General features: G+C 45.2%; 1 protein-coding gene across 5 annotated transcripts in view; it reads left to right on the top strand.

Moving 5' to 3' along the window:
• Nucleotides 1–20439, top strand: part of AJAP1 (adherens junctions associated protein 1) — a 325555-nt gene that overhangs the window by 254319 nt on the left and 50797 nt on the right. For all 5 annotated transcript variants that reach the window (XM_056544512.1, XM_056544511.1, XM_056544508.1 and 2 more), the window contains exon 4: nt 15824–16066. In XM_056544512.1, coding sequence (XP_056400487.1) covers nt 15824–16066 — 243 coding nt within the window. The remainder of the gene's footprint in view (nt 1–15823; nt 16067–20439) is intronic.

The following is a 20439-nucleotide window of genomic DNA, read 5'->3' as shown; positions in this document are numbered from 1 at the left end:
CATACATACATACATACATACACATTTTGAGTTACATATATATATATATATATATATATATATATATATATATATATATATAGATAGATAGATAAGAGTGTAATACAGTCAGTATTAAAGTGTAAAGAGGTAAAGTGTAATGGAGAAATGTCCATAATCTTCTCTGTAGCCCCTGCGCAGGATTTCTGGTGATTTCTGTACAAGTTAATATATACAGACAATAGGAAATGTCTGTCCTATTAATAATTGTATTTAACATTACACTCCACACGAGCTGATCATTCACTTCTGCTGAATTAACCGGCAAATATGAGATCCTACAATCTCTATAAGCTTCATTCTTCTTCACGTCGTATGATACGGCATTATAGCAGAATACTTACTCATTTTCACTGTTGTGTCTTATTGAAAGTAATATTGTAGCTGGTCATATCGTGGAAATATTATCTGTTTACAGTCACTAACTTCATATTCACCTACCGGAGCCCCTCACCTCCTCCGATCTGGTTCTATTGTCTCCTCTCACCTCCTCAGTGTATACACAGGAGTCAAGACCGGCGCTGCCTATAGGCAAAATTGGCAGCTGTCTAGAGCGCCCTCTTGATGGGGGCGCCGTTCTGCCTGCTGCAAGAAAGTTAGACAACCAGCATCCGAACCACTTGCTCAGCCAGCAGCATGAGGAGGAGGCGTGTTACAGTGTGTCACCCCAGTAGTAAGGAGTCAAGGGGGGCGGTAAAATTTGCCTATGGTGACAAAAAATCCTTGCACCAGCCCTGACAGGACTCATCCTCTTCTCTCCTCTACATCCTATTAGATTCAACAAAACCATTCATTTATTCAACTTCTATTTCTTTAATTAATTAATTCACCCTTTATAAGTGCCTCTTATTTCTAGTGACATATTTGCTTCTTTCTAGATAGTAAGGTTATTAATGCTCAAGTAGATGCATTATGTGTAGAGGACTCGCAGGCCCCATAAATAAGACCAATAAACAAAGTATCCCCAAAATATATGATCTAAGCATGTAAGGAAGTTCCTAAAGGCTGCGTAGCATAATTAGAGAATTTTTTAAAAATTTGATTTGGCCGATTTGTTGAATTTTCCGAACTAATATATTTCCGTCCAAATTTATCTGCGGCGCATCGCTATTAAAAACGGCTATTTCTGGGCTACAGAGAGCCTCAATAGGGCTGTAGAACACTTTGCCTTACCGTACCACGCATAGGGAGTGTGCTGTGTTAGTGAAATAATACTGTAATTCAGTATCACATGCAGATTAGAGGCGTCGCTATTAGAATCACTGTCGCAGAGCTGCACAATGACAGAGCCTGGAGGTGGCATCAGTATGAGATCACAATTGAAAGAGAAACGAAGATGCACCGGCACTACTGCAACCACAATGCCCTACAATGTGTAGAGGATGGACCGTAGGCACAGTGACTTCAATACGGTATATATCTCTAGGCGGTGCAGACTAAAGAAACAAGGAACAGCAATCCACTTTGTAGCAAGAAGACAAAAGTCGCGCTCAACCAGTTCGATGCAAAAATCATGTCCATTTATTAAACACCAACAGTGGGTAACAGGATAAGAAGTCACTCACACACGGGGAGCGAGGGCGCACACCCTCAGACGCGGGGTATACCACAGGAGGCTTCCTGTGGTATACCCCGCGTCTGAGGGCGTGCGCCCTCGCTCCCCGCGTGTGAGTGACTTCTTATCCTGTTACCCACTGTTGGTGTTTAATAAATGGACATGATTTTTGCATCGAACTGGGTGAGCGCGACTTTTGTCTTCTTGCTACAAAGTGGATCAGTATGAGATCATATAGTGGCTGAATGACACAGCATGGGGGTGGCGGCAGCATGAGGAGACCATACAGTGCCTGAATGACAAAGTGTGGAGGTGGCAGCAGCATGAGAAGACCATATAGTGTCTGAATTACCCAGCCTTGAGGTGGCAACAGCATGAGGAGAACATAGGGCCTCACAATTGAAAATATTAAAGATATTTTTTAACATTTAAATTGAAGATTTCATATAGATGAATCTAAAAAGTTTTATTGAATGTGTCAGCAGAATTAGGAGACCACATGGCGGCACAGTGACACAGCCTGGAGGTGGCAGCAGCATGAAAAGACCATAATCTCTCAGAATGACACAGCTTGGAGTTGGCAACAGCAAGAGGTGGCCATATAGTGGCTTAAAGGGGTACTCCGGTGCTTACACATCTTATCCCCTATCCAAAGGATAGAGGATAAGATGCCTGATCGCGGGAATCCCGCAGCTGGGGACGCCCGGGATCATGCACGCGGCACCCCGTTTGTAATCAGTCCCCGGAGCGTGTTCGCTCCGGGTCTAATTACGGTTGACCGCAAGGCCGCCGGCGGCCTCTTTAAGACGAGTAACACTTTCCTTGATAAGGTGGAAGAGAGCAACGTATTGTCCATTGTAGCAGGTAGGGGTAAAATATTCCCCTGTAAGGCCCTACTCTCGCCCTATTAATTCCCTTCTAGGCAAGTGTTACCCCCCCCCCCCCCCTAAAAAGGGCAGCCTCCCACAGGAAACTATTTCTATTTTCACCTAAAACCCTGGGAAATACAGTGCTTTTAGGTGGAAATAGGGAGAGATTCCTGTCTGGAGCCGCCGCGAGTAACACTTGACAAGAAGGGAATTAATAATGCGAGAGTAGGGCTTTACAGGGGAATTTTCTGCCCCACCAGTTACAATGGAAAATATGTTGTTCCCTTCCACCTTTTAGAGGTCTTTGAATCACATCAATATTTGGTGGTGTAGGTGGCACATGGTGTTTTTTGCACACCTTTACTTTTTTTCTATATAAAAAAAAATTGGGGTCCGTATATTTTATCCTAAGAAAAGTTACGTTTTAGCTAATGCATAGCCTCAATACTTGTGATCTGATGCAGAGGAATGTTTGTAACTGGGAAGCAGCGCCTTAAATCTGTTTGGCACTATCCATATTTGTGAATTGTTGGTGTGGCACCATGGTCAATCTACTCTGAGGCATCAGGCATTGGTGAGTGGAAATCCTGGCTGATCCATGGCTGATTCATCTTCACAAAGGTCGGTCTCTCCACATTTTTTGTGATTATGGCCCCCACTGCACTAAACACCCGCTCTGATGGCACACTACTGGCCGGGCAGGACAGCTTTTCCAGGGCACACTCTGCTAGTTGCGGCCACAAATTGAGTTTGGCTGCCCAGAAGTCCAGCGGATCTTCAATGTTTGTTGGCATGGCCATGTCAAGATATGCCACCACCTGCTGGTTCAGGTCCTGCTCCAGGTCTACCTGCTGCTGATGAGTTGCTTCACTATGCGGGTGAAGAAAGCTACTCATCAGCTGGTACTGCTTCTGCCACCCCACCCCTCCCCAGCAGCCATGGCAGTGGATGGTGAGGGCAGGGGGCCCCCCGAGTCAGACCTGCGAGAGGATGGATGATGGCGCAGATAGGCATCGGCCAACTGACTATGTAGGATATCTCTGTGGTAGGTCAGTTTGTCCTCCCTCTCAGTGGGTGTAAAAAAGGTCCCCATTTTGTGCCGGTAGCGAGGGGAGTGACCCATATCCGCTTGGATCATCAAGAAATCGGTGATGGCTTTTCTTTGTTCATATAGTTGGTCCAACATATGGAGGGTGGAATTCCAGTGTTTGGAAACGTTGCAAATCAGACTATTTTGAGGGATACCGTTCTGGCCCTGCAGCTCAAGGAGGGTGTGCTTTGCGGTGTACGAGTGGCTGAAGTGCAACACTGCTGTAAAAATACTTTTCTGTGCAATACACACTGCTCTCTGTCCCTCTCTCTCCCTCCCGCTTATGTGACTCGCCGCAAGATTGCTGTAGAATATATAGGGCTGTGACATCACAGGGGTGTCTGGCTGCTGATAGGCTGCATGCTGCATGTGATTCAATCGCGCCGATATTCGGATTTGTTGCAAAGCGAATTTCTCCTGAAATTCGTAACGAATTTGGATTTGTCAGATTAGTTTCGCTCATCCCTAATCATAATGCAATCTATTCATATAAATGAGCGAGGACATAAGGAGGCACATGTATCACAAGGTCGGGAAAGATGAATTCTAAATATGAAAACAAGTATTTATATTATGAAATAAATATAACGAATAAACAAAAAAAAAGACAATGGAGAGATTTACCAAAAACCTGGTGTTACGCCGAGCGCTCCGGGTCCCCGCTCCTCCCCGGAGCGCTCGCTTCACTCTCTCCGCTGCAGCGCTCCGGTCACGTCCTCTGACCCGGGGCGCTGCGATCCCGCTGCCAGCCGGGATGCGATTCGCGATGCGGGTAGCGCCCGCTCGCGATGCGCACCCCGGCTCCCCTACCTGACTCGCTCCCCGTCTGTTCTGTCCCGGCGCGCGCGGCCCCGCTCCCTAGGGCGCGCGCGCGCCGGGTCTCTGCGATTTAAAGGGCCACTGCGCCGCTGATTGGCGCAGTGGTTCCAATTAGGGTATCACCTGTGCACTTCCCTATATTACCTCACTTCCCTTGCACTCCCTTGCCGGATCTTGTTGCCTTAGTGCCAGTGAAAGCGTTCCTTGTGTGTTCCTTGCCTGTGTTTCCAGACCTTCTGCCGTTGCCCCTGACTACGATCCTTGCTGCCTGCCCCGACCTTCTGCTACGTCCGACCTTGCTTCTGCCTACTCCCTTGTACCGCGCCTATCTTCAGCAGCCAGAGAGGTGAGCCGTTGCTAGTGGATACGACCTGGTCACTACCGCCGCAGCAAGACCATCCCGCTTTGCGGCGGGCTCTGGTGAAAACCAGTAGTGGCTTAGAACCGGTCCACTAGCACGGTCCACGCCAATCCCTCTCTGGCACAGAGGATCCACTACCTGCCAGCCGGCATCGCGACAGTAGATCCGGCCATGGATCCCGCTGAAGTTCCTCTGCCAGTTGTCGCTGACCTCACCACGGTGGTCGCCCAGCAGTCACAACAGATAGCGCAACAAGGCCAACAGCTGTCTCAACTGACCGTTATGCTACAACAGTTACTACCACAGCTTCAGCAGTCATCTCCGCCGCCAGCTCCTGCACCTCCTCCGCAGCGAGTGGCCGCTCCTGGGCTACGCCTATCCTTGCCGGATAAATTTGATGGGGACTCTAAGTTTTGCCGTGGCTTTCTTTCCCAATGTTCCCTGCATCTGGAGATGATGTCGGACCTGTTTCCCACTGAAAGGTCTAAGGTGGCTTTCGTAGTCAGCCTTCTGTCCGGAAAAGCCCTGTCATGGGCCACACCGCTCTGGGACCGCAATGACCCCGTCACTGCCTCTGTACACTCCTTCTTCTCGGAAATCCGAAGTGTCTTTGAGGAACCTGCCCGAGCCTCTTCTGCTGAGACTGCCCTGTTGAACCTGGTCCAGGGTAATTCTTCCGTTGGCGAGTATGCCGTACAATTCCGTACTCTTGCTTCAGAATTGTCCTGGAATAATGAGGCCCTCTGCGCGACCTTCAAAAAAGGCCTATCCAGCAACATTAAAGATGTTCTGGCCGCACGAGAAATTCCTGCTAATCTACATGAACTTATTCACCTAGCCACTCGCATTGACATGCGTTTTTCCGAAAGGCGTCAGGAACTCCGCCAAGATATGGACTCTGTTCGCACGAGGCGTTTCTCCTCCTCGGCTCCTCTCTCCTCTGGTCCCCTGCAATCTGTTCTTGTGCCTTCCGCCGTGGAGGCTATGCAGGTCGACCGGTCTCGCCTGACACCTCAAGAGAGGACACGACGCCGTATGGAGAACCTCTGCCTGTACTGTGCTAGTACCGAACACTTCCTGAGGGATTGTCCTATCCGCCCTCCCCGCCTGGAAAGACGTACGCTGACTCCGCACAAAGGTGAGACAGTCCTTGATGTCTACTCTGCTTCTCCACGTCTTACAGTGCCTGTGCGGATGTCTGCCTCTGCCTTCTCCTTCCCTGCTGTGGCCTTCTTGGACTCTGGATCTGCAGGAAATTTTATTTTGGCCTCTCTCGTCAACAGGTTCAACATCCCGGTGATCAGTCTCGCCAGACCCCTCTACATCAATTGTGTAAATAATGAAAGATTGGACTGTACCATACGTTTCCGCACGGAGCCCCTTCTTATGAGCATCGGATCTCATCATGAGAGGATTGAACTTTTGGTCCTCCCCAATTGCACCTCAGAAATTCTCCTTGGACTTCCCTGGCTTCAACTTCATTCCCCAACCCTGGATTGGTCCACTGGGGAGATCAAGAGTTGGGGGTCCTCTTGTTCCAAAAACTGTCTAAAACCGGTTCCCAATAACCCTTGCCGTAACTCTGTGGTTCCTCCAGTAACCGGTCTCCCTAAGGCCTATATGGACTTCGCGGATGTTTTCTGCAAAAAACAAGCTGAGACTCTACCTCCTCACAGGCCTTATGATTGCCCTATCGACCTCCTCCCGGGCACTACTCCACCCCGGGGCAGAATTTATCCTCTCTCTGCCCCAGAGACTCTTGCCATGTCCGAATACGTCCAGGAGAATCTAAAAAAGGGCTTTATCCGTAAATCCTCCTCTCCTGCCGGAGCCGGATTTTTCTTTGTGTCCAAAAAAGATGGCTCCCTACGTCCTTGCATTGACTACCGCGGTCTTAATAAAATCACGGTTAAGAACCGCTACCCCTTACCCCTCATCTCTGAACTCTTTGATCGCCTCCAAGGTGCCCACATCTTCACTAAATTGGACTTAAGAGGCGCCTATAACCTCATCCGCATCAGAGAGGGGGACGAGTGGAAAACGGCATTTAACACCAGAGATGGACACTTTGAGTATCTGGTCATGCCCTTTGGACTGTGCAATGCCCCTGCCGTCTTCCAAGACTTTGTCAACGAAATTTTTCGTGATCTGTTATACTCCTGTGTTGTTGTATATCTGGACGATATCCTAATTTTTTCTGCCAATCTAGAAGAACACCGCCAGCATGTCCGTATGGTTCTTCAGAGACTTCGTGACAACCAACTCTATGCCAAAATTGAGAAATGTCTGTTTGAATGCCAATCTCTTCCTTTTCTAGGATATTTGGTCTCTGGCCAGGGACTACAGATGGATCCAGACAAACTCTCTGCCGTCTTAGATTGGCCACGCCCCTCCGGACTCCGTGCTATCCAACGCTTTTTGGGGTTCGCCAATTATTACAGGCAATTTATTCCACATTTTTCTACCATTGTGGCTCCTATCGTGGCTTTAACCAAAAAAAATGCTGATCCCAAGTCCTGGCCTCCTCAAGCAGAAGACGCCTTTAAACGACTCAAGTCTGCCTTTTCTTCGGCTCCCGTGCTCTCCAGACCTGACCCTTCCAAACCCTTCCTATTGGAGGTTGATGCCTCCTCAGTGGGAGCTGGAGCTGTTCTTCTACAAAAAAATTCTTCCGGGCATGCTGTCACTTGTGGTTTTTTCTCTAGGACCTTCTCGCCAGCGGAGAGGAACTACTCCATCGGGGATCGAGAGCTTCTAGCCATTAAATTAGCACTTGAGGAATGGAGGCATCTGCTAGAGGGATCAAGATTTCCTGTTATTATCTACACCGACCACAAGAACCTCTCCTACCTCCAGTCTGCCCAACGGCTGAATCCTCGCCAGGCCCGGTGGTCTCTGTTCTTTGCCCGATTTAATTTTGAGATTCACTTTCGTCCTGCCGATAAGAACATTAGGGCCGATGCTCTCTCTCGTTCCTCTGATGCCTCAGAAGTTGATCTCCCTCCGCAACACATCATTCCACCTGACTGCCTGATCTCCACTTCTCCTGCCTCCATCAGGCAGACTCCTCCAGGAAAGACCTTTGTTTCTCCACGCCAACGCCTCGGAATCCTCAAATGGGGTCACTCCTCCCATCTCGCAGGTCATGCGGGCATCAAGAAATCTGTGCAACTCATCTCCCGCTTCTATTGGTGGCCGACTCTGGAGACGGATGTTGGGGACTTTGTGCGAGCCTGCACTATCTGTGCCCGGGATAAGACTCCTCGCCAGAAGCCCGCTGGTTTTCTTCATCCTCTGCCTGTCCCCGAACAGCCTTGGTCTCTGATTGGTATGGATTTTATTACTGATTTACCCCCTTCCCGTGGCAACACTGTTATTTGGGTGGTCGTTGATCGATTCTCCAAAATGGCACATTTCATCCCTCTTCCTGGTCTTCCTTCTGCGCCTCAGTTGGCTAAACAATTTTTTGTACACATTTTTCGTCTTCACGGGTTGCCTACGCAGATTGTCTCGGATAGAGGTGTCCAATTCGTGTCTAAATTCTGGAGGGCTCTCTGTAAACAACTCAACATTAAATTAAATTTTTCCTCTGCATATCATCCCCAGTCCAATGGACAAGTTGAAAGAATTAACCAGATCTTGGGTGATTATTTGCGACATTTTGTTTCCTCCCGCCAGGATGACTGGGCAGATCTCCTTCCATGGGCCGAATTCTCGTATAACTTCAGGGTCTCTGAATCTTCCTCCAAATCCCCATTTTTCGTGGTGTACGGCCGTCACCCTCTTCCCCCCCTCCCTACCCCCTTGCCCTCTGGTCTGCCCGCTGTGGATGAAATTTCTCGTGACCTTTCCATTATATGGAGAGAGACCCAAAATTCTCTCTTACAGGCTTCTTCACGCATGAAGAGGTTCGCGGATAAGAAAAGAAGAGCTCCCCCCGTTTTTTCCCCTGGAGACAAGGTATGGCTCTCCGCTAAATATGTCCGCTTCCGTGTCCCTAGCTACAAGTTGGGACCACGCTATCTTGGTCCTTTCAAAATTTTGTGTCAAATTAATCCTGTCTCTTATAAACTTCTTCTTCCTCCTTCTCTTCGTATCCCTAATGCCTTTCACGTCTCTCTTCTCAAACCACTCATCCTCAACCGTTTTTCTCCCAAATCTGTTCCTCCCACTCCTGTTTCCGGCTCCTCGGACGTCTTCTCGGTCAAGGAAATTTTGGCTGCCAAAAAGGTCAGAGGGAAAAATTTTTTTTTAGTAGACTGGGAGGGTTGTGGTCCTGAAGAGAGATCCTGGGAACCTGAGGACAACATCCTTGACAAAAGTCTGCTCCTCAGGTTCTCAGGCTCCAAGAAGAGGGGGAGACCCAAGGGGGGGGGTACTGTTACGCCGAGCGCTCCGGGTCCCCGCTCCTCCCCGGAGCGCTCGCTTCACTCTCTCCGCTGCAGCGCTCCGGTCACGTCCTCTGACCCGGGGCGCTGCGATCCCGCTGCCAGCCGGGATGCGATTCGCGATGCGGGTAGCGCCCGCTCGCGATGCGCACCCCGGCTCCCCTACCTGACTCGCTCCCCGTCTGTTCTGTCCCGGCGCGCGCGGCCCCGCTCCCTAGGGCGCGCGCGCGCCGGGTCTCTGCGATTTAAAGGGCCACTGCGCCGCTGATTGGCGCAGTGGTTCCAATTAGGGTATCACCTGTGCACTTCCCTATATTACCTCACTTCCCTTGCACTCCCTTGCCGGATCTTGTTGCCTTAGTGCCAGTGAAAGCGTTCCTTGTGTGTTCCTTGCCTGTGTTTCCAGACCTTCTGCCGTTGCCCCTGACTACGATCCTTGCTGCCTGCCCCGACCTTCTGCTACGTCCGACCTTGCTTCTGCCTACTCCCTTGTACCGCACCTATCTTCAGCAGCCAGAGAGGTGAGCCGTTGCTAGTGGATACGACCTGGTCACTACCGCCGCAGCAAGACCATCCCGCTTTGCGGCGGGCTCTGGTGAAAACCAGTAGTGGCTTAGAACCGGTCCACTAGCACGGTCCACGCCAATCCCTCTCTGGCACAGAGGATCCACTACCTGCCAGCCGGCATCGTGACACCTGGGCAGAGGAAAAGTTGACCAGTTGCCCACAGCAACCAATCAGATCACTTCTTTCCTTTGTTAGAGACCCTTTTGAAAATGAAAGAAACTATCTGTTGGTTTCTATGGGCAACTGGTCAACATTTCCTCTGCTCAGATTTATGATAAATCTCTTCCATTATCCTCACACTCTCCATGAAACAGAATTGTGTGATAAGCAATAAAATTGTTGTATTACAATATCTAGAAATGTATGTAGAGTTTACTGAGTATCCAGAAATATTACCCAGAGTTCCCAAGTGCTCAGGTTATGTCCGCAGGATCCCGCTTTCCAGCGTTACAATACAAGTGGTTAAGCCGGCAGGGCTGTGTTTTTTGGGAGGGGCCTATAAAATGCCCACAATCCCTTTCCTCGGGAAGTATCTTGCGTTTGTGATGTTCTCTGTTACCAGAAGCACTGCTACTAGCTCAGAGGACAGGAGGTCTTCGTGTTCGTTGTTTGGTATGAAATTGTCCAGCCAGCCAGGATACGTGAGTGCCGGTACCCCATTTCAGCCTGCCATGGCTTTTGTCTGCCCGCCATTGCATTACTGTATATGGTCATGTTTAATTGTGGTGATTGGTTGATTAAATACTGCTTATATGGGCAATTCAGCACTGGCCAGCCCCTGCCCTGGCAAACATTAGATTATCATTCATACTTCTGTTATGTTTGTTGCCGTATTACTTTCAACTGTGGCGCTAGATCCACCCTTTTTCAGCTCCGCTCCGGTCTGGGTTGCAGTGGACCGGAGCTGCAGTCGAATTGGAACTCGGTGTGTGCCGAAGGCGGTGGGCAGAGGTTTCACTGCCTCTGTCATGCGCCTTAACATCGGGGGGTCTGGCTGCAGGTATGCTGTGAGCACAGGTAAGCCTGCTCTTGCTACGTACCTGAGGCATAATATGTCACAGTGTGATGTATTCCCTTTCGCTTATGCAGTGGCTGAGCAGAGGGAATTTCAAACAGGTTGTTAGCCAGAGCTGGCTATGTGCAGAGCTTTCACTGGGCACAGCTGAGGTATTCATCCCAGGGGATAGGGCTCATCGTGAGGTAGTCATTCCAGGGGATAGGGCTCATCATGAGGCAGTCATCCCAGGGGATAGGGCTGATCATGAGGTAGTCATCCCAGGGGATAGAGCTCATCATGAGGCAGTCATCCCAGGGTATGGGGCTCATCATGAGGTAGTCATCCCAGGGGATAGGGCTCATCATGAGGTAGTCATCCCAGGGGATAGGGCTCATCGTGAGGAAGTCATCCCAGGGGATAGGGCTCATCATGAGGCAGTAATCCCAGGGGATAGGGATCATCATGAGGTAGTCATCCCAGGGGATAGGGCTCATCATGAGGTAGTCATCCCTGGGGATATGGCTCATCGTGAGGTAGTCATCCCAGGATATAGGGATTATCAGAATGCAGCACTGGGTTAGCATACAGGAAACAACTGAATAATTGGTGCTAGTTGAGAATCACAGATGTCGGGCATACATCATTCTCACATTACTGCTGGGTTTTTCATTTTCCTGTTTGCAATTCTGGGGTTGCAAGCTCTCAGTTTATCACAAGAAGTTTTAGATTATATTGGTAGTCATAGCTCAGCTCCAGAAGATGATAAGCTCCATGCTGTCTTCAATGGTAGGATTTCAGAGCAGATTTGAATCTCTGGAAAGGGATAGATCTGCCCCTCAAACTGTGCCTTTAGTGCCTGAAAAAAAAAATCAATGGTTTGTGTGCCAGCAGTCCAGGAGGTTGTGAGCCCACCCTGTGTGCCTGTAGCTTCCACTTCAAGTGGTCCAGTCACAGGTACGGTTGCAGAGGATTTGAGCATTGCACCTGCATTTCTGCTTTATGACTTGTAGTATACGGAAGGATATCATAGAAGGAAAGGATGTCAGTTTTTTGAAACATTGTTGATAGCATCTCATGACATTACGGATACGAAAACTGTTAGCACAAGTTCCATTACACGCATTTTTCTATAGAGCAGTTAATAATTGTTCCATAGTGTCTTTATGTGTGGTGGCCCAATACGGGAGGTGTTACCCCGTATCCTTGCTGCCCTGTCCAGCAGCCTCCCTTCAGTGTCCCCTGGGCTCCCTTTTACTTGTTTTCCCCCTGTATATATGTTCTGCATTGTAACGTATTATAAAATGTCTTGTTGCTTTAAGAGTTGTACCATGTGACATGTCATGTGATTGTTACCCAGGAGGTATCAGTGACCAGGTGACCCCAAGAATGACCTATGGGCTCCCTGCTAGACTCCCCCATATAAGCCCTGGGTGGAGCTAGCTCGCTTTCTTTAGCTCTTTGGAGATAGGTCTTTGCTGAGGTCAGTCGTGCCTAGTGTGTGTCCAGAGTGTTGGAGGCCTCAAAGTCAAGTCCTGCAGCCGCCATCAAGTCAAGAAAGATACAGTCATAGCTTTGTCAGTCTTCAGTCAAGTCAGTCCCTGCCATCTGTCAAGTCAGCGTGGCCTGCAGTACATTGTCCAGTCCTACTACAAGTCTCAGCAAGCCCTTAAGGTCTCTGAGTCACTGGTCACCTCTGTGGGTCCTGGCTGAACTGTATAGACTTTACCAACTGTCTACCCTCAGTAAAGCTACCGTTATCCACAACATGGCGTCAGTCATTATTGTCCCTGTGCCCAGCCCAGGATCTAGCAGTATACCTTCGAGTAGTATCGCGGATAAACCACGCCCTGGCATCACAAATACAAGGGGTTAATGCCATCTGCCCCTAGGGTAACAACATCTGCCCTCAATACACCCCTTTATCACACATGCATGCGTAACTGGCATGTATTCCAGACATACTTTACTGTAGTATTTATACTAGGTTGAGGAAATTTGCGATTGCGATTTTGGAGGCAGATATTGCGAGTAGGACATGCGATTGCAAAAAAAAAAAAAATATATATATATATATATATATACACACAAGAAGGAGAATACAGCAGCACACTGCTAGCACAAAGATACAGATAAAACATGAAATGCTATATTGCTACAATGAAAAATTGCCCAAATAGTTTGTACCATCCCACCATGATAAGGTGACCTCATTGGGACGGACCCTACACTGTGAATGTGCCTTTGAGCAATCAGTTACCAGGCTTGTAAGGTCTGAGACATCCAGCACCTTATAATATGGGTGGGGTGCAGGAACCAACATGGAGGTAGCCACTCCCCCCATATATACAGTACAAAAAAAGGATAAGTTTGCCAGCACATACTGATACATAACTATTGCATGGACCCGGCATAAAATAAAATAAATAATAATAATAAATAGAGAACTATATATATATATATATATATATATATATATATATATATATACAATAAGTGTGTTGCTGCTATGTACCGAGTCCATCATGGTAGTTGTCATCAGGTATCATCACATTTATCAATGTTCACCGCAGTCAATCAATATCCATCGTTCCATCGGTAGCGTTAAAATCTCAGACACGCAGCCATGTGGTTGTTTTCACATCATGGTTACATGGTTACTGACAAGTTTGAGAGGAATAACACATACTCATTGGCGATATAAGTTATTAAAACTTTCATACCAAACGCATTCAGGTGCGAGTCATTTGCAACATTTTGTTACTGACACGTCTTCAGAGCAATACCATTCACGTAGTTGTAGTATAAGTGACTTTCCCATTATACCTGACGAGTCTTCAGGTGGAAGTTACTTTCATCATATTGTTACTGACACGTCTTCAGAGCAATATCGCTTACGCAGTTGCAGTATAAGTGACTTGCCCATCATACCTGACTCATCTTCAGGTGGAAGTTAATTGAACCATATTGTTACTAACATGTTGTCAGAGCAATATCTCACACATTTCAACATGTTCATTACTTTTGTATAGTCATTAACCTCTTAAGGACGCAGGGCGTACCTGTGCCTCCTGCGCCCGGTCCCGGTAAATAACGTGGGGTCACGCCGTGACCCCACATCATACCGGGTCGGTCCTGGCGGCTACTGATAGCCATGACCCTGGGCTAATAGCGTGCGGCACCGACCAGTTCTCACCATTAAAGAGAGCATGACTCTCAGGAGGCTGGGGTCTGCTTTCAGAGAGGGATAAGAACAGAGAAATATGGCTGGATGATGTCATTCCCTCCCTTTCATGTAATTCATTCATGTAAGTGACAACCAAAGAAGAGAAACTGCTCTATATAGCAAATTAATGATATTAAGACAATTAAAAAGGTTGATGAGAGGAAATAAAAAAATATATATATATTTTTTACTGGGTTTAACATTAGGTTCTATAAAGGAGGTGACATTGAAAACTAGGGTTTTATAGATTCTTTGTTTATAAAATAAAAGCGCACATAGCCGGGTCACTGAGGAATCTGTTCTCTTCAAGGTAGATTGTTAGTGCGAACCAGGGACCTTTAAAGTGTTCACTTAGTTTGCCTTCGTAATCCCCCGTATTTTACCAATATCAGACGGGGATTCTTATCCGCTTCATAAGTTTACCGACAAACACCATCATTTTGGTTCATCCAGTTGCCGGTAACTTATTGGAGACGACTCAGGTGAAATTGCTTTAACTGTTTAATAAATCAAGTGAATAGATTTCTCAGCAGCTGCCACAGGTAGCAGGATGCACATTCCCAGAATGCAAACAAAATATCTGAGGAACTCGATGAAATGAATAATTTTACTGTCCAGCTCTAATCTCGGGGGAAGCTGCGGCCATTGCTTCAGAAACACAACAGTTTTATAGCCAAGAGATGGTCATCTACATTTAGACAAGTGCAGAGCTGCAGCAGAGATCACACACTTAGGAAATCGATCATGTCCCACATCTGCCGGTGTCTCCGTAATCTCCAGTGAGGTGACATCTTGTCTACATTAATTCACCGATGGTCCAAGTTGTTGCTTCGCATTTACAGTCATAAGAAACCAACAACTATGAAAACAGAAAACCTTATATGATAAGATTAGACATTCTCTACTGGATTTTCCAAAAATCCCAAAACACTTGCAGCCCATCCATTGTACTAAGTTGTCTGTTCATTGGTGTTCCTAAAATTATAACTAGCATGTAAAACTTAGAGTATCATACAGGAACCTTTCTCTTCCTTTCTCCATCACAGCAAGGGTTTGTTGGGCTCAGAAGGCTCATCGCATTGACATGCAAGGGTCTGTTGTGCTTGGTGGCCCCATTTAATTGACATGGGAGGGTCTGTTGGCCTTGGAGGGCTTGAAGGCTCATTGTATGTACATGCAAAGGTCATTTGATCTTAAAGTGCCCATTGCATTGACATTTGAGGGTCCATTGGGCTTGAAGGGCTCATTGCATTAACATTTCAGGGTCTGTTGGGCTTGGTGGCCCCATTTCATTGACAAGTGATGGTCTGTTGGGCTTGGAGGGCCTGTAGGGCTTGAAGGGCTCATTGTGTGGACATGCTAGGGTCTGTCGGGCTTGGAGTTCCCATTGCATTGACATGTGAGGGCCTGTGGGGCTTGAAGGGCTCATTGCATTGACATGCAGGAGTCTGCTGGGCTTGGAGGGCCCAAGATGATCCAGCTAAGCATTATAAATACCTGTTATTGTCCTTCAGCTATTGTGGGCCAATAACTGAAAATAATGATGGATCCTTACAAGAGCCTGTGGGTGAAAGAATAACAGTAGCTCAATGACTATCCTACCTTCAGCTTGTCAGATGTAGAGGACATTTACTCAGAGCACCCCAGACCACCCAAAACCTGTATGCCTTGACATCTGACCATGTTTGCCTTCTTCCATGCAGGACCTAGTCGTCAAGTCATTGTCCCAGCATATCATGATCCTGATGTCTCTACCGTGATTATCTATATTTGCATTTAGCTACTTTATAGACCTGAGGCTATAATAGTAATAATGACAGTACTAATCGCCATTATAATGACCGTAATAATACTGTAATTATGACCGTATTTATGACTGTTATAATGACCATGCTGTTTTCCTTCCACCCCATAGCTGTGCACAAAGTGGAAATGCCAGGAGGAACAGTCACCAGCGAAAAATCACCCAACAAGAAGAGAGCTGCCAGAACCTGACGGACTTTACGCCAGCTCGTGTGCCCAGCAACATGGATATATTCACTGCATACAACGAAACCCTGCAATGTTCCCACGAGTGTGTAAGGACCCCCATACCTGTCTACACAGACGAGGCGTTACACCAAACCGGAGCGTATAAGACAACGTTCAATGGCAATAGGTGAGAGACAGACGTCTTTATGGAGTGAGCACCAAGATTTCTGTATTTTGTCCATTTTTAATCAATGCCAAGATGTTATAACGTGTTTTTATCGTATGTGTATTATTATTTGTGTTCAGTGTTGTTTTATCATATAGGCCCGTGCGAGCTGCCATAATGGTTTGGGTATTGGTGACAATCACTGCACCCTCAGAGATCTTACATTTAGAAGTTTCAGGAAGTTTTAAAGTCCTGGTTTACACAATATTTTGTATTTTTTTATATAAATAGATCCCAAAAAATTATGATATTGATTAATTTCCTAATGTATCTTTATATATCTCCCTGTATCAACATCATTTGCCTAAGCTCCCCCTAGTGGTGGCTCCAAGAAACCAGAAAATCATCATTTTACTTTGTCTATTCAGGGGATTTAGAGTTCTGTATCATAAAATACAAGATCAAAATGTTGAACCTAAATACAACATAGTGTTAAAAGTTGGACATTCACTTTGTGTTTTTGCAAACAATGTTGAACATTTTGCAGCAAATAAATATTAAAAGTTAATAGGAAAGTAGGATAACATTGTAATAATTGATTAAGGGGGGTAGTTTTTATACCTTTATTTAAGAAAATCTGGCAGCTGTATTTGCTGCCAAGAGCTGCAGCCCTGGTGGTATAGCTGTAAGGGTATAAAAGCAAACGGCACCTTTCCAGGAGATTATAGTGGTTGGCAAATTTATAAAATATTTTGTTTCTTAGCCAAGTGTCAATAAGGCGGAGTTAAACTGCTCAAGTGCCACAGCCTGCACACCCGCTTGTTCTCCAACACCCTCCTTGACTGAATAAGGGGAGGTGCTATAAAGTATGTCAGGCAGTGGCACTTGAGCAGCTCAGCACCGCCTCCATGACACTTGGTTAAGAAATAAAAATAAGATTTTCTAAGTTTGGCTTTCACTATCAGCTCCAGAAGAAGCACCATTTAGTTCTATTCCATCACAGCTATCCAACCATTCCTGCAGCTCTTGGCAGCTAATGCAGCCGACAGATTCCATCTAAGGCCAAGTGAACAATATAAAGCACTAAAAGAATAAAATACCGACAGGGTAAAATCATGACTTTATAAGGACCTCAGCTGAGAAGCCCACTTTAACTGCAGGTTTTATTATTAGAATAAACTTAAAGTGGACTTAAAATAAATGAATCTCCAACCAGAAATTTAGCCCCGATCCTGTGACCTCAGGGATTACATCACTAGAATCTATCGATCTCATATCTATCTATCTATATCATATCCATCTATCTCATATCTATCTATCTCATATCTATCTCATATCTATCTATCTCATATCTATCTATCTATCTATCTATCTCATATCCATCTATCTCATATCTATCTATCTATCTCATATCCATCTATCTCATATCTATCTATCTATCTATCTCATATCCATCTATCTCATATATATCTATCTATCTATCTATCTATCTTTATCTATCTTCTTATCTTTCCATTGCTATTCAAAATGAATACATTATAAAAGTAATAAAATCTTATGTTCCTTTAGAAATAAGGAATAACAGAATAAACGTAAACCGTCTCAAATATAATGAATAAACCGAATATAGGTCCAATTATTTTTTTCATTATAGTGAAGGTTCATTATTAATGTAAGATCATAATTGTGAATTTAGATCTGAAATAAAAGGTAGAACTGTGTTTGATTTAGGACATAATATATTTTAATGATAACACAATAATAGTCAATTTGTATCTCAAGTCATGAAACATTTCCATTATATTAAAAATAAAAATTGGAATTATTATAAGATCATATAGAAAGCAAAGTAGTTATGATTCCTATGCTATCATTTCTGTAATATTGCACTTTGGATTTTATTTTTATATTTATACCTTTGTTTATTCTTGATCAACAAATACATTTTAGTAGCCATCAAAGTAGCAATATTGTAGCAAGAATTACTAATAAACTCTGCTCCTCTTATTAAAATGACCTGAATAAATTCTTAAAATTAATAAAATACAATATTGCAATGTTAGCAAAACCCTTAACTGGCTGCAATACACATCTCATCCATTGGGTGGCCACACATAAGTGCTTATAGCACATACACCTCCCGACAGAGTATTGCAAAACCAGGTTTATTTTTTTTTTTTTTTAATCTTAGTCATCTCATGACATACACTGAGCCCAGATTAAAGGCAGGAAAAGACAAATGTCTTTGCAAAGTTGATTCATTTTTTACTCCGGTCTAGGGGTACTCTGCCGAAAACATCTTATCCCCTATCCCCTTTAACCCTATGGGATTTAGATTTCTTCAACAGAATCGTTATACATTGTGCATATATTCTGACTGCAGTACCACACCTAACCTCATGGTGTGCTGTTCAACGTAAAAATGATCGATGATCCACGTCACACTATTCTAAAGTGCCGTCCAGCTGCAGGAGTTGGAATATTTTAAATTTTCTTTGCAAAATAAAGCTGAGACCATTTGTTTCCTGTATCACAACACAGATTCAACAACAACCGTACAGACAACATGAACACAACATTCTCTGAAATTTGTTGATCAAGAAGATAAAACAAAGTTTGTAGGCTTTTTTAAACATTCTCGGACATACCGAGCCTCATGAAGAAGATAACAGGTTAAACACAAAAGTTTTGAAGCGGCTTATTGCAACCAATCAGAGTTCACCTTTTACGGTATTTTTCAAAGGCTGAATTTAGAATTGAATAATTAAAAACAAAAATAAAAAAAAATGTCAAAAGCCAATATTGATTGATAAATCTGGCCCAGTATGTCTCAATAATTTAGGTTTAGTAAAGCTGCACATTTACGGGACATAAATGACGCCTCTTTATGGTTTTTGGTTGGTTAGACATTCTTGCAAAAAAAAAAAAAAAAAAAATTTAACCAACATTTAAAGATCCTAAAAAATCAAAGTTTTAAAACTATTGTATCTATTCAACGGAAAATTCTTCTTTGTATTTCCGGTTATTGGAGAGGCCTGTGTGAGTGTCAACTTCTTTTTTTAGTAATAGAGAAACTTGATCTCATAAATCTTTCCATTTTTTAAGCCTTATTATATTGAACTAGAGTTTATGTTGTTTTAAAGGGATACTCCGCTGCTCCAACATTCGGAACATTTTGTTCCGAACGTTGGGTGCAGGCTGAAAGAGTCGTGGTGTCATGGCCACGCCCCACGTGCCGTCACACCACGCTCCCTAAATGTAAGTCTATGGGAGGTGGCGTGGCAGCTGCTATAATGTATCACATTACAGGCCACTTCTTTAGCTAATCTATGCTGGAGTTTACTGCTGCAATTTTATAAAGTGGCACACATCTCTTAAAGGGGTACTCCAGTTGAATTTCTTTCATTCTTTATTTTTATATATATATTTTTTAATCAACTGGTGCCAGAAAGTTAAACATATTTGTAAATTAGGGGGACAATGTAGAGGAAACCGCACTCACCCGATCAACGTGCACAGATTCTTTATTCCGTTGAACATCAACATAGAACACAGGAGGGCTTATGGTCGGCAGGAACGCCAGGGAACAGGAGGTGTTGTTACAGCTGTTTCACGGGAACACAGCCCGCTTCGTCAGACTACCTCTTAAAGGGGTACTCCAGTTGAATTTCTTTCATTCTTTATTTTTATATATATTTTTTTTAATCAACTGGTGCCAGAAAGTTAAACATATTTGTAAATTACTTCTATTTAAAAATCTTAACCCTTCCAGTACTTATCAGCTGCTGTATGCTCCACAGGAAGTTCTTTTCTTTTTAAATTTTCTTCCTGTCTGACCACAGTGCTCTCTGCTGGCACCTCTGTCCATTTTAGGAAATGTCCAGAGTAGGAGCAAATCCCCATAGCAAACCTTTCCTGCTCTGGACAGTTCATGATACGGACAGAGGTGTCAGCAGAGAGCACTGTGGTCAGACTGAAAAGAACTACGCAACTTCCTGTGGAGCATACAGCAGCTGATCAGTACTGAAAGGGTTAAGATTTTTAAATAGAAGTAATTTACAAATCTGTTTAACTTTCTGGCACCAGTTTATCTAAAAAAAATATATATATACATTTTCCAGGGAGTACCCCTTTAATATCAGTCTTCAGGCGTGAATAGTATTGTGAGCTGAGGAGGCCTCGCTACCTTATTCTGAGCCCTGCGCACTTTCTAAAAAGGTAAAGAGATTGCAATCTTTAAAGGGGTTCTCCTGTGCTTACACATCTTATTCCCCGGGACCCCCGGGATCATGCACGCGGCACCCCATTTATAATCAGTCCCTGGAGCGTGTTCGCTCCGGGACTGATTACAGGCAACCACCGGGCCGGCGGCGTGTGATGTCACGCCTCCGCCC

The sequence above is a fragment of the Hyla sarda genome, chromosome 10, assembly GCF_029499605.1.
Source record: "Hyla sarda isolate aHylSar1 chromosome 10, aHylSar1.hap1, whole genome shotgun sequence".
NCBI lineage: Eukaryota > Metazoa > Chordata > Amphibia > Anura > Hylidae > Hyla > Hyla sarda.
This window is presented reverse-complemented; position numbering and strand designations above follow the sequence as displayed.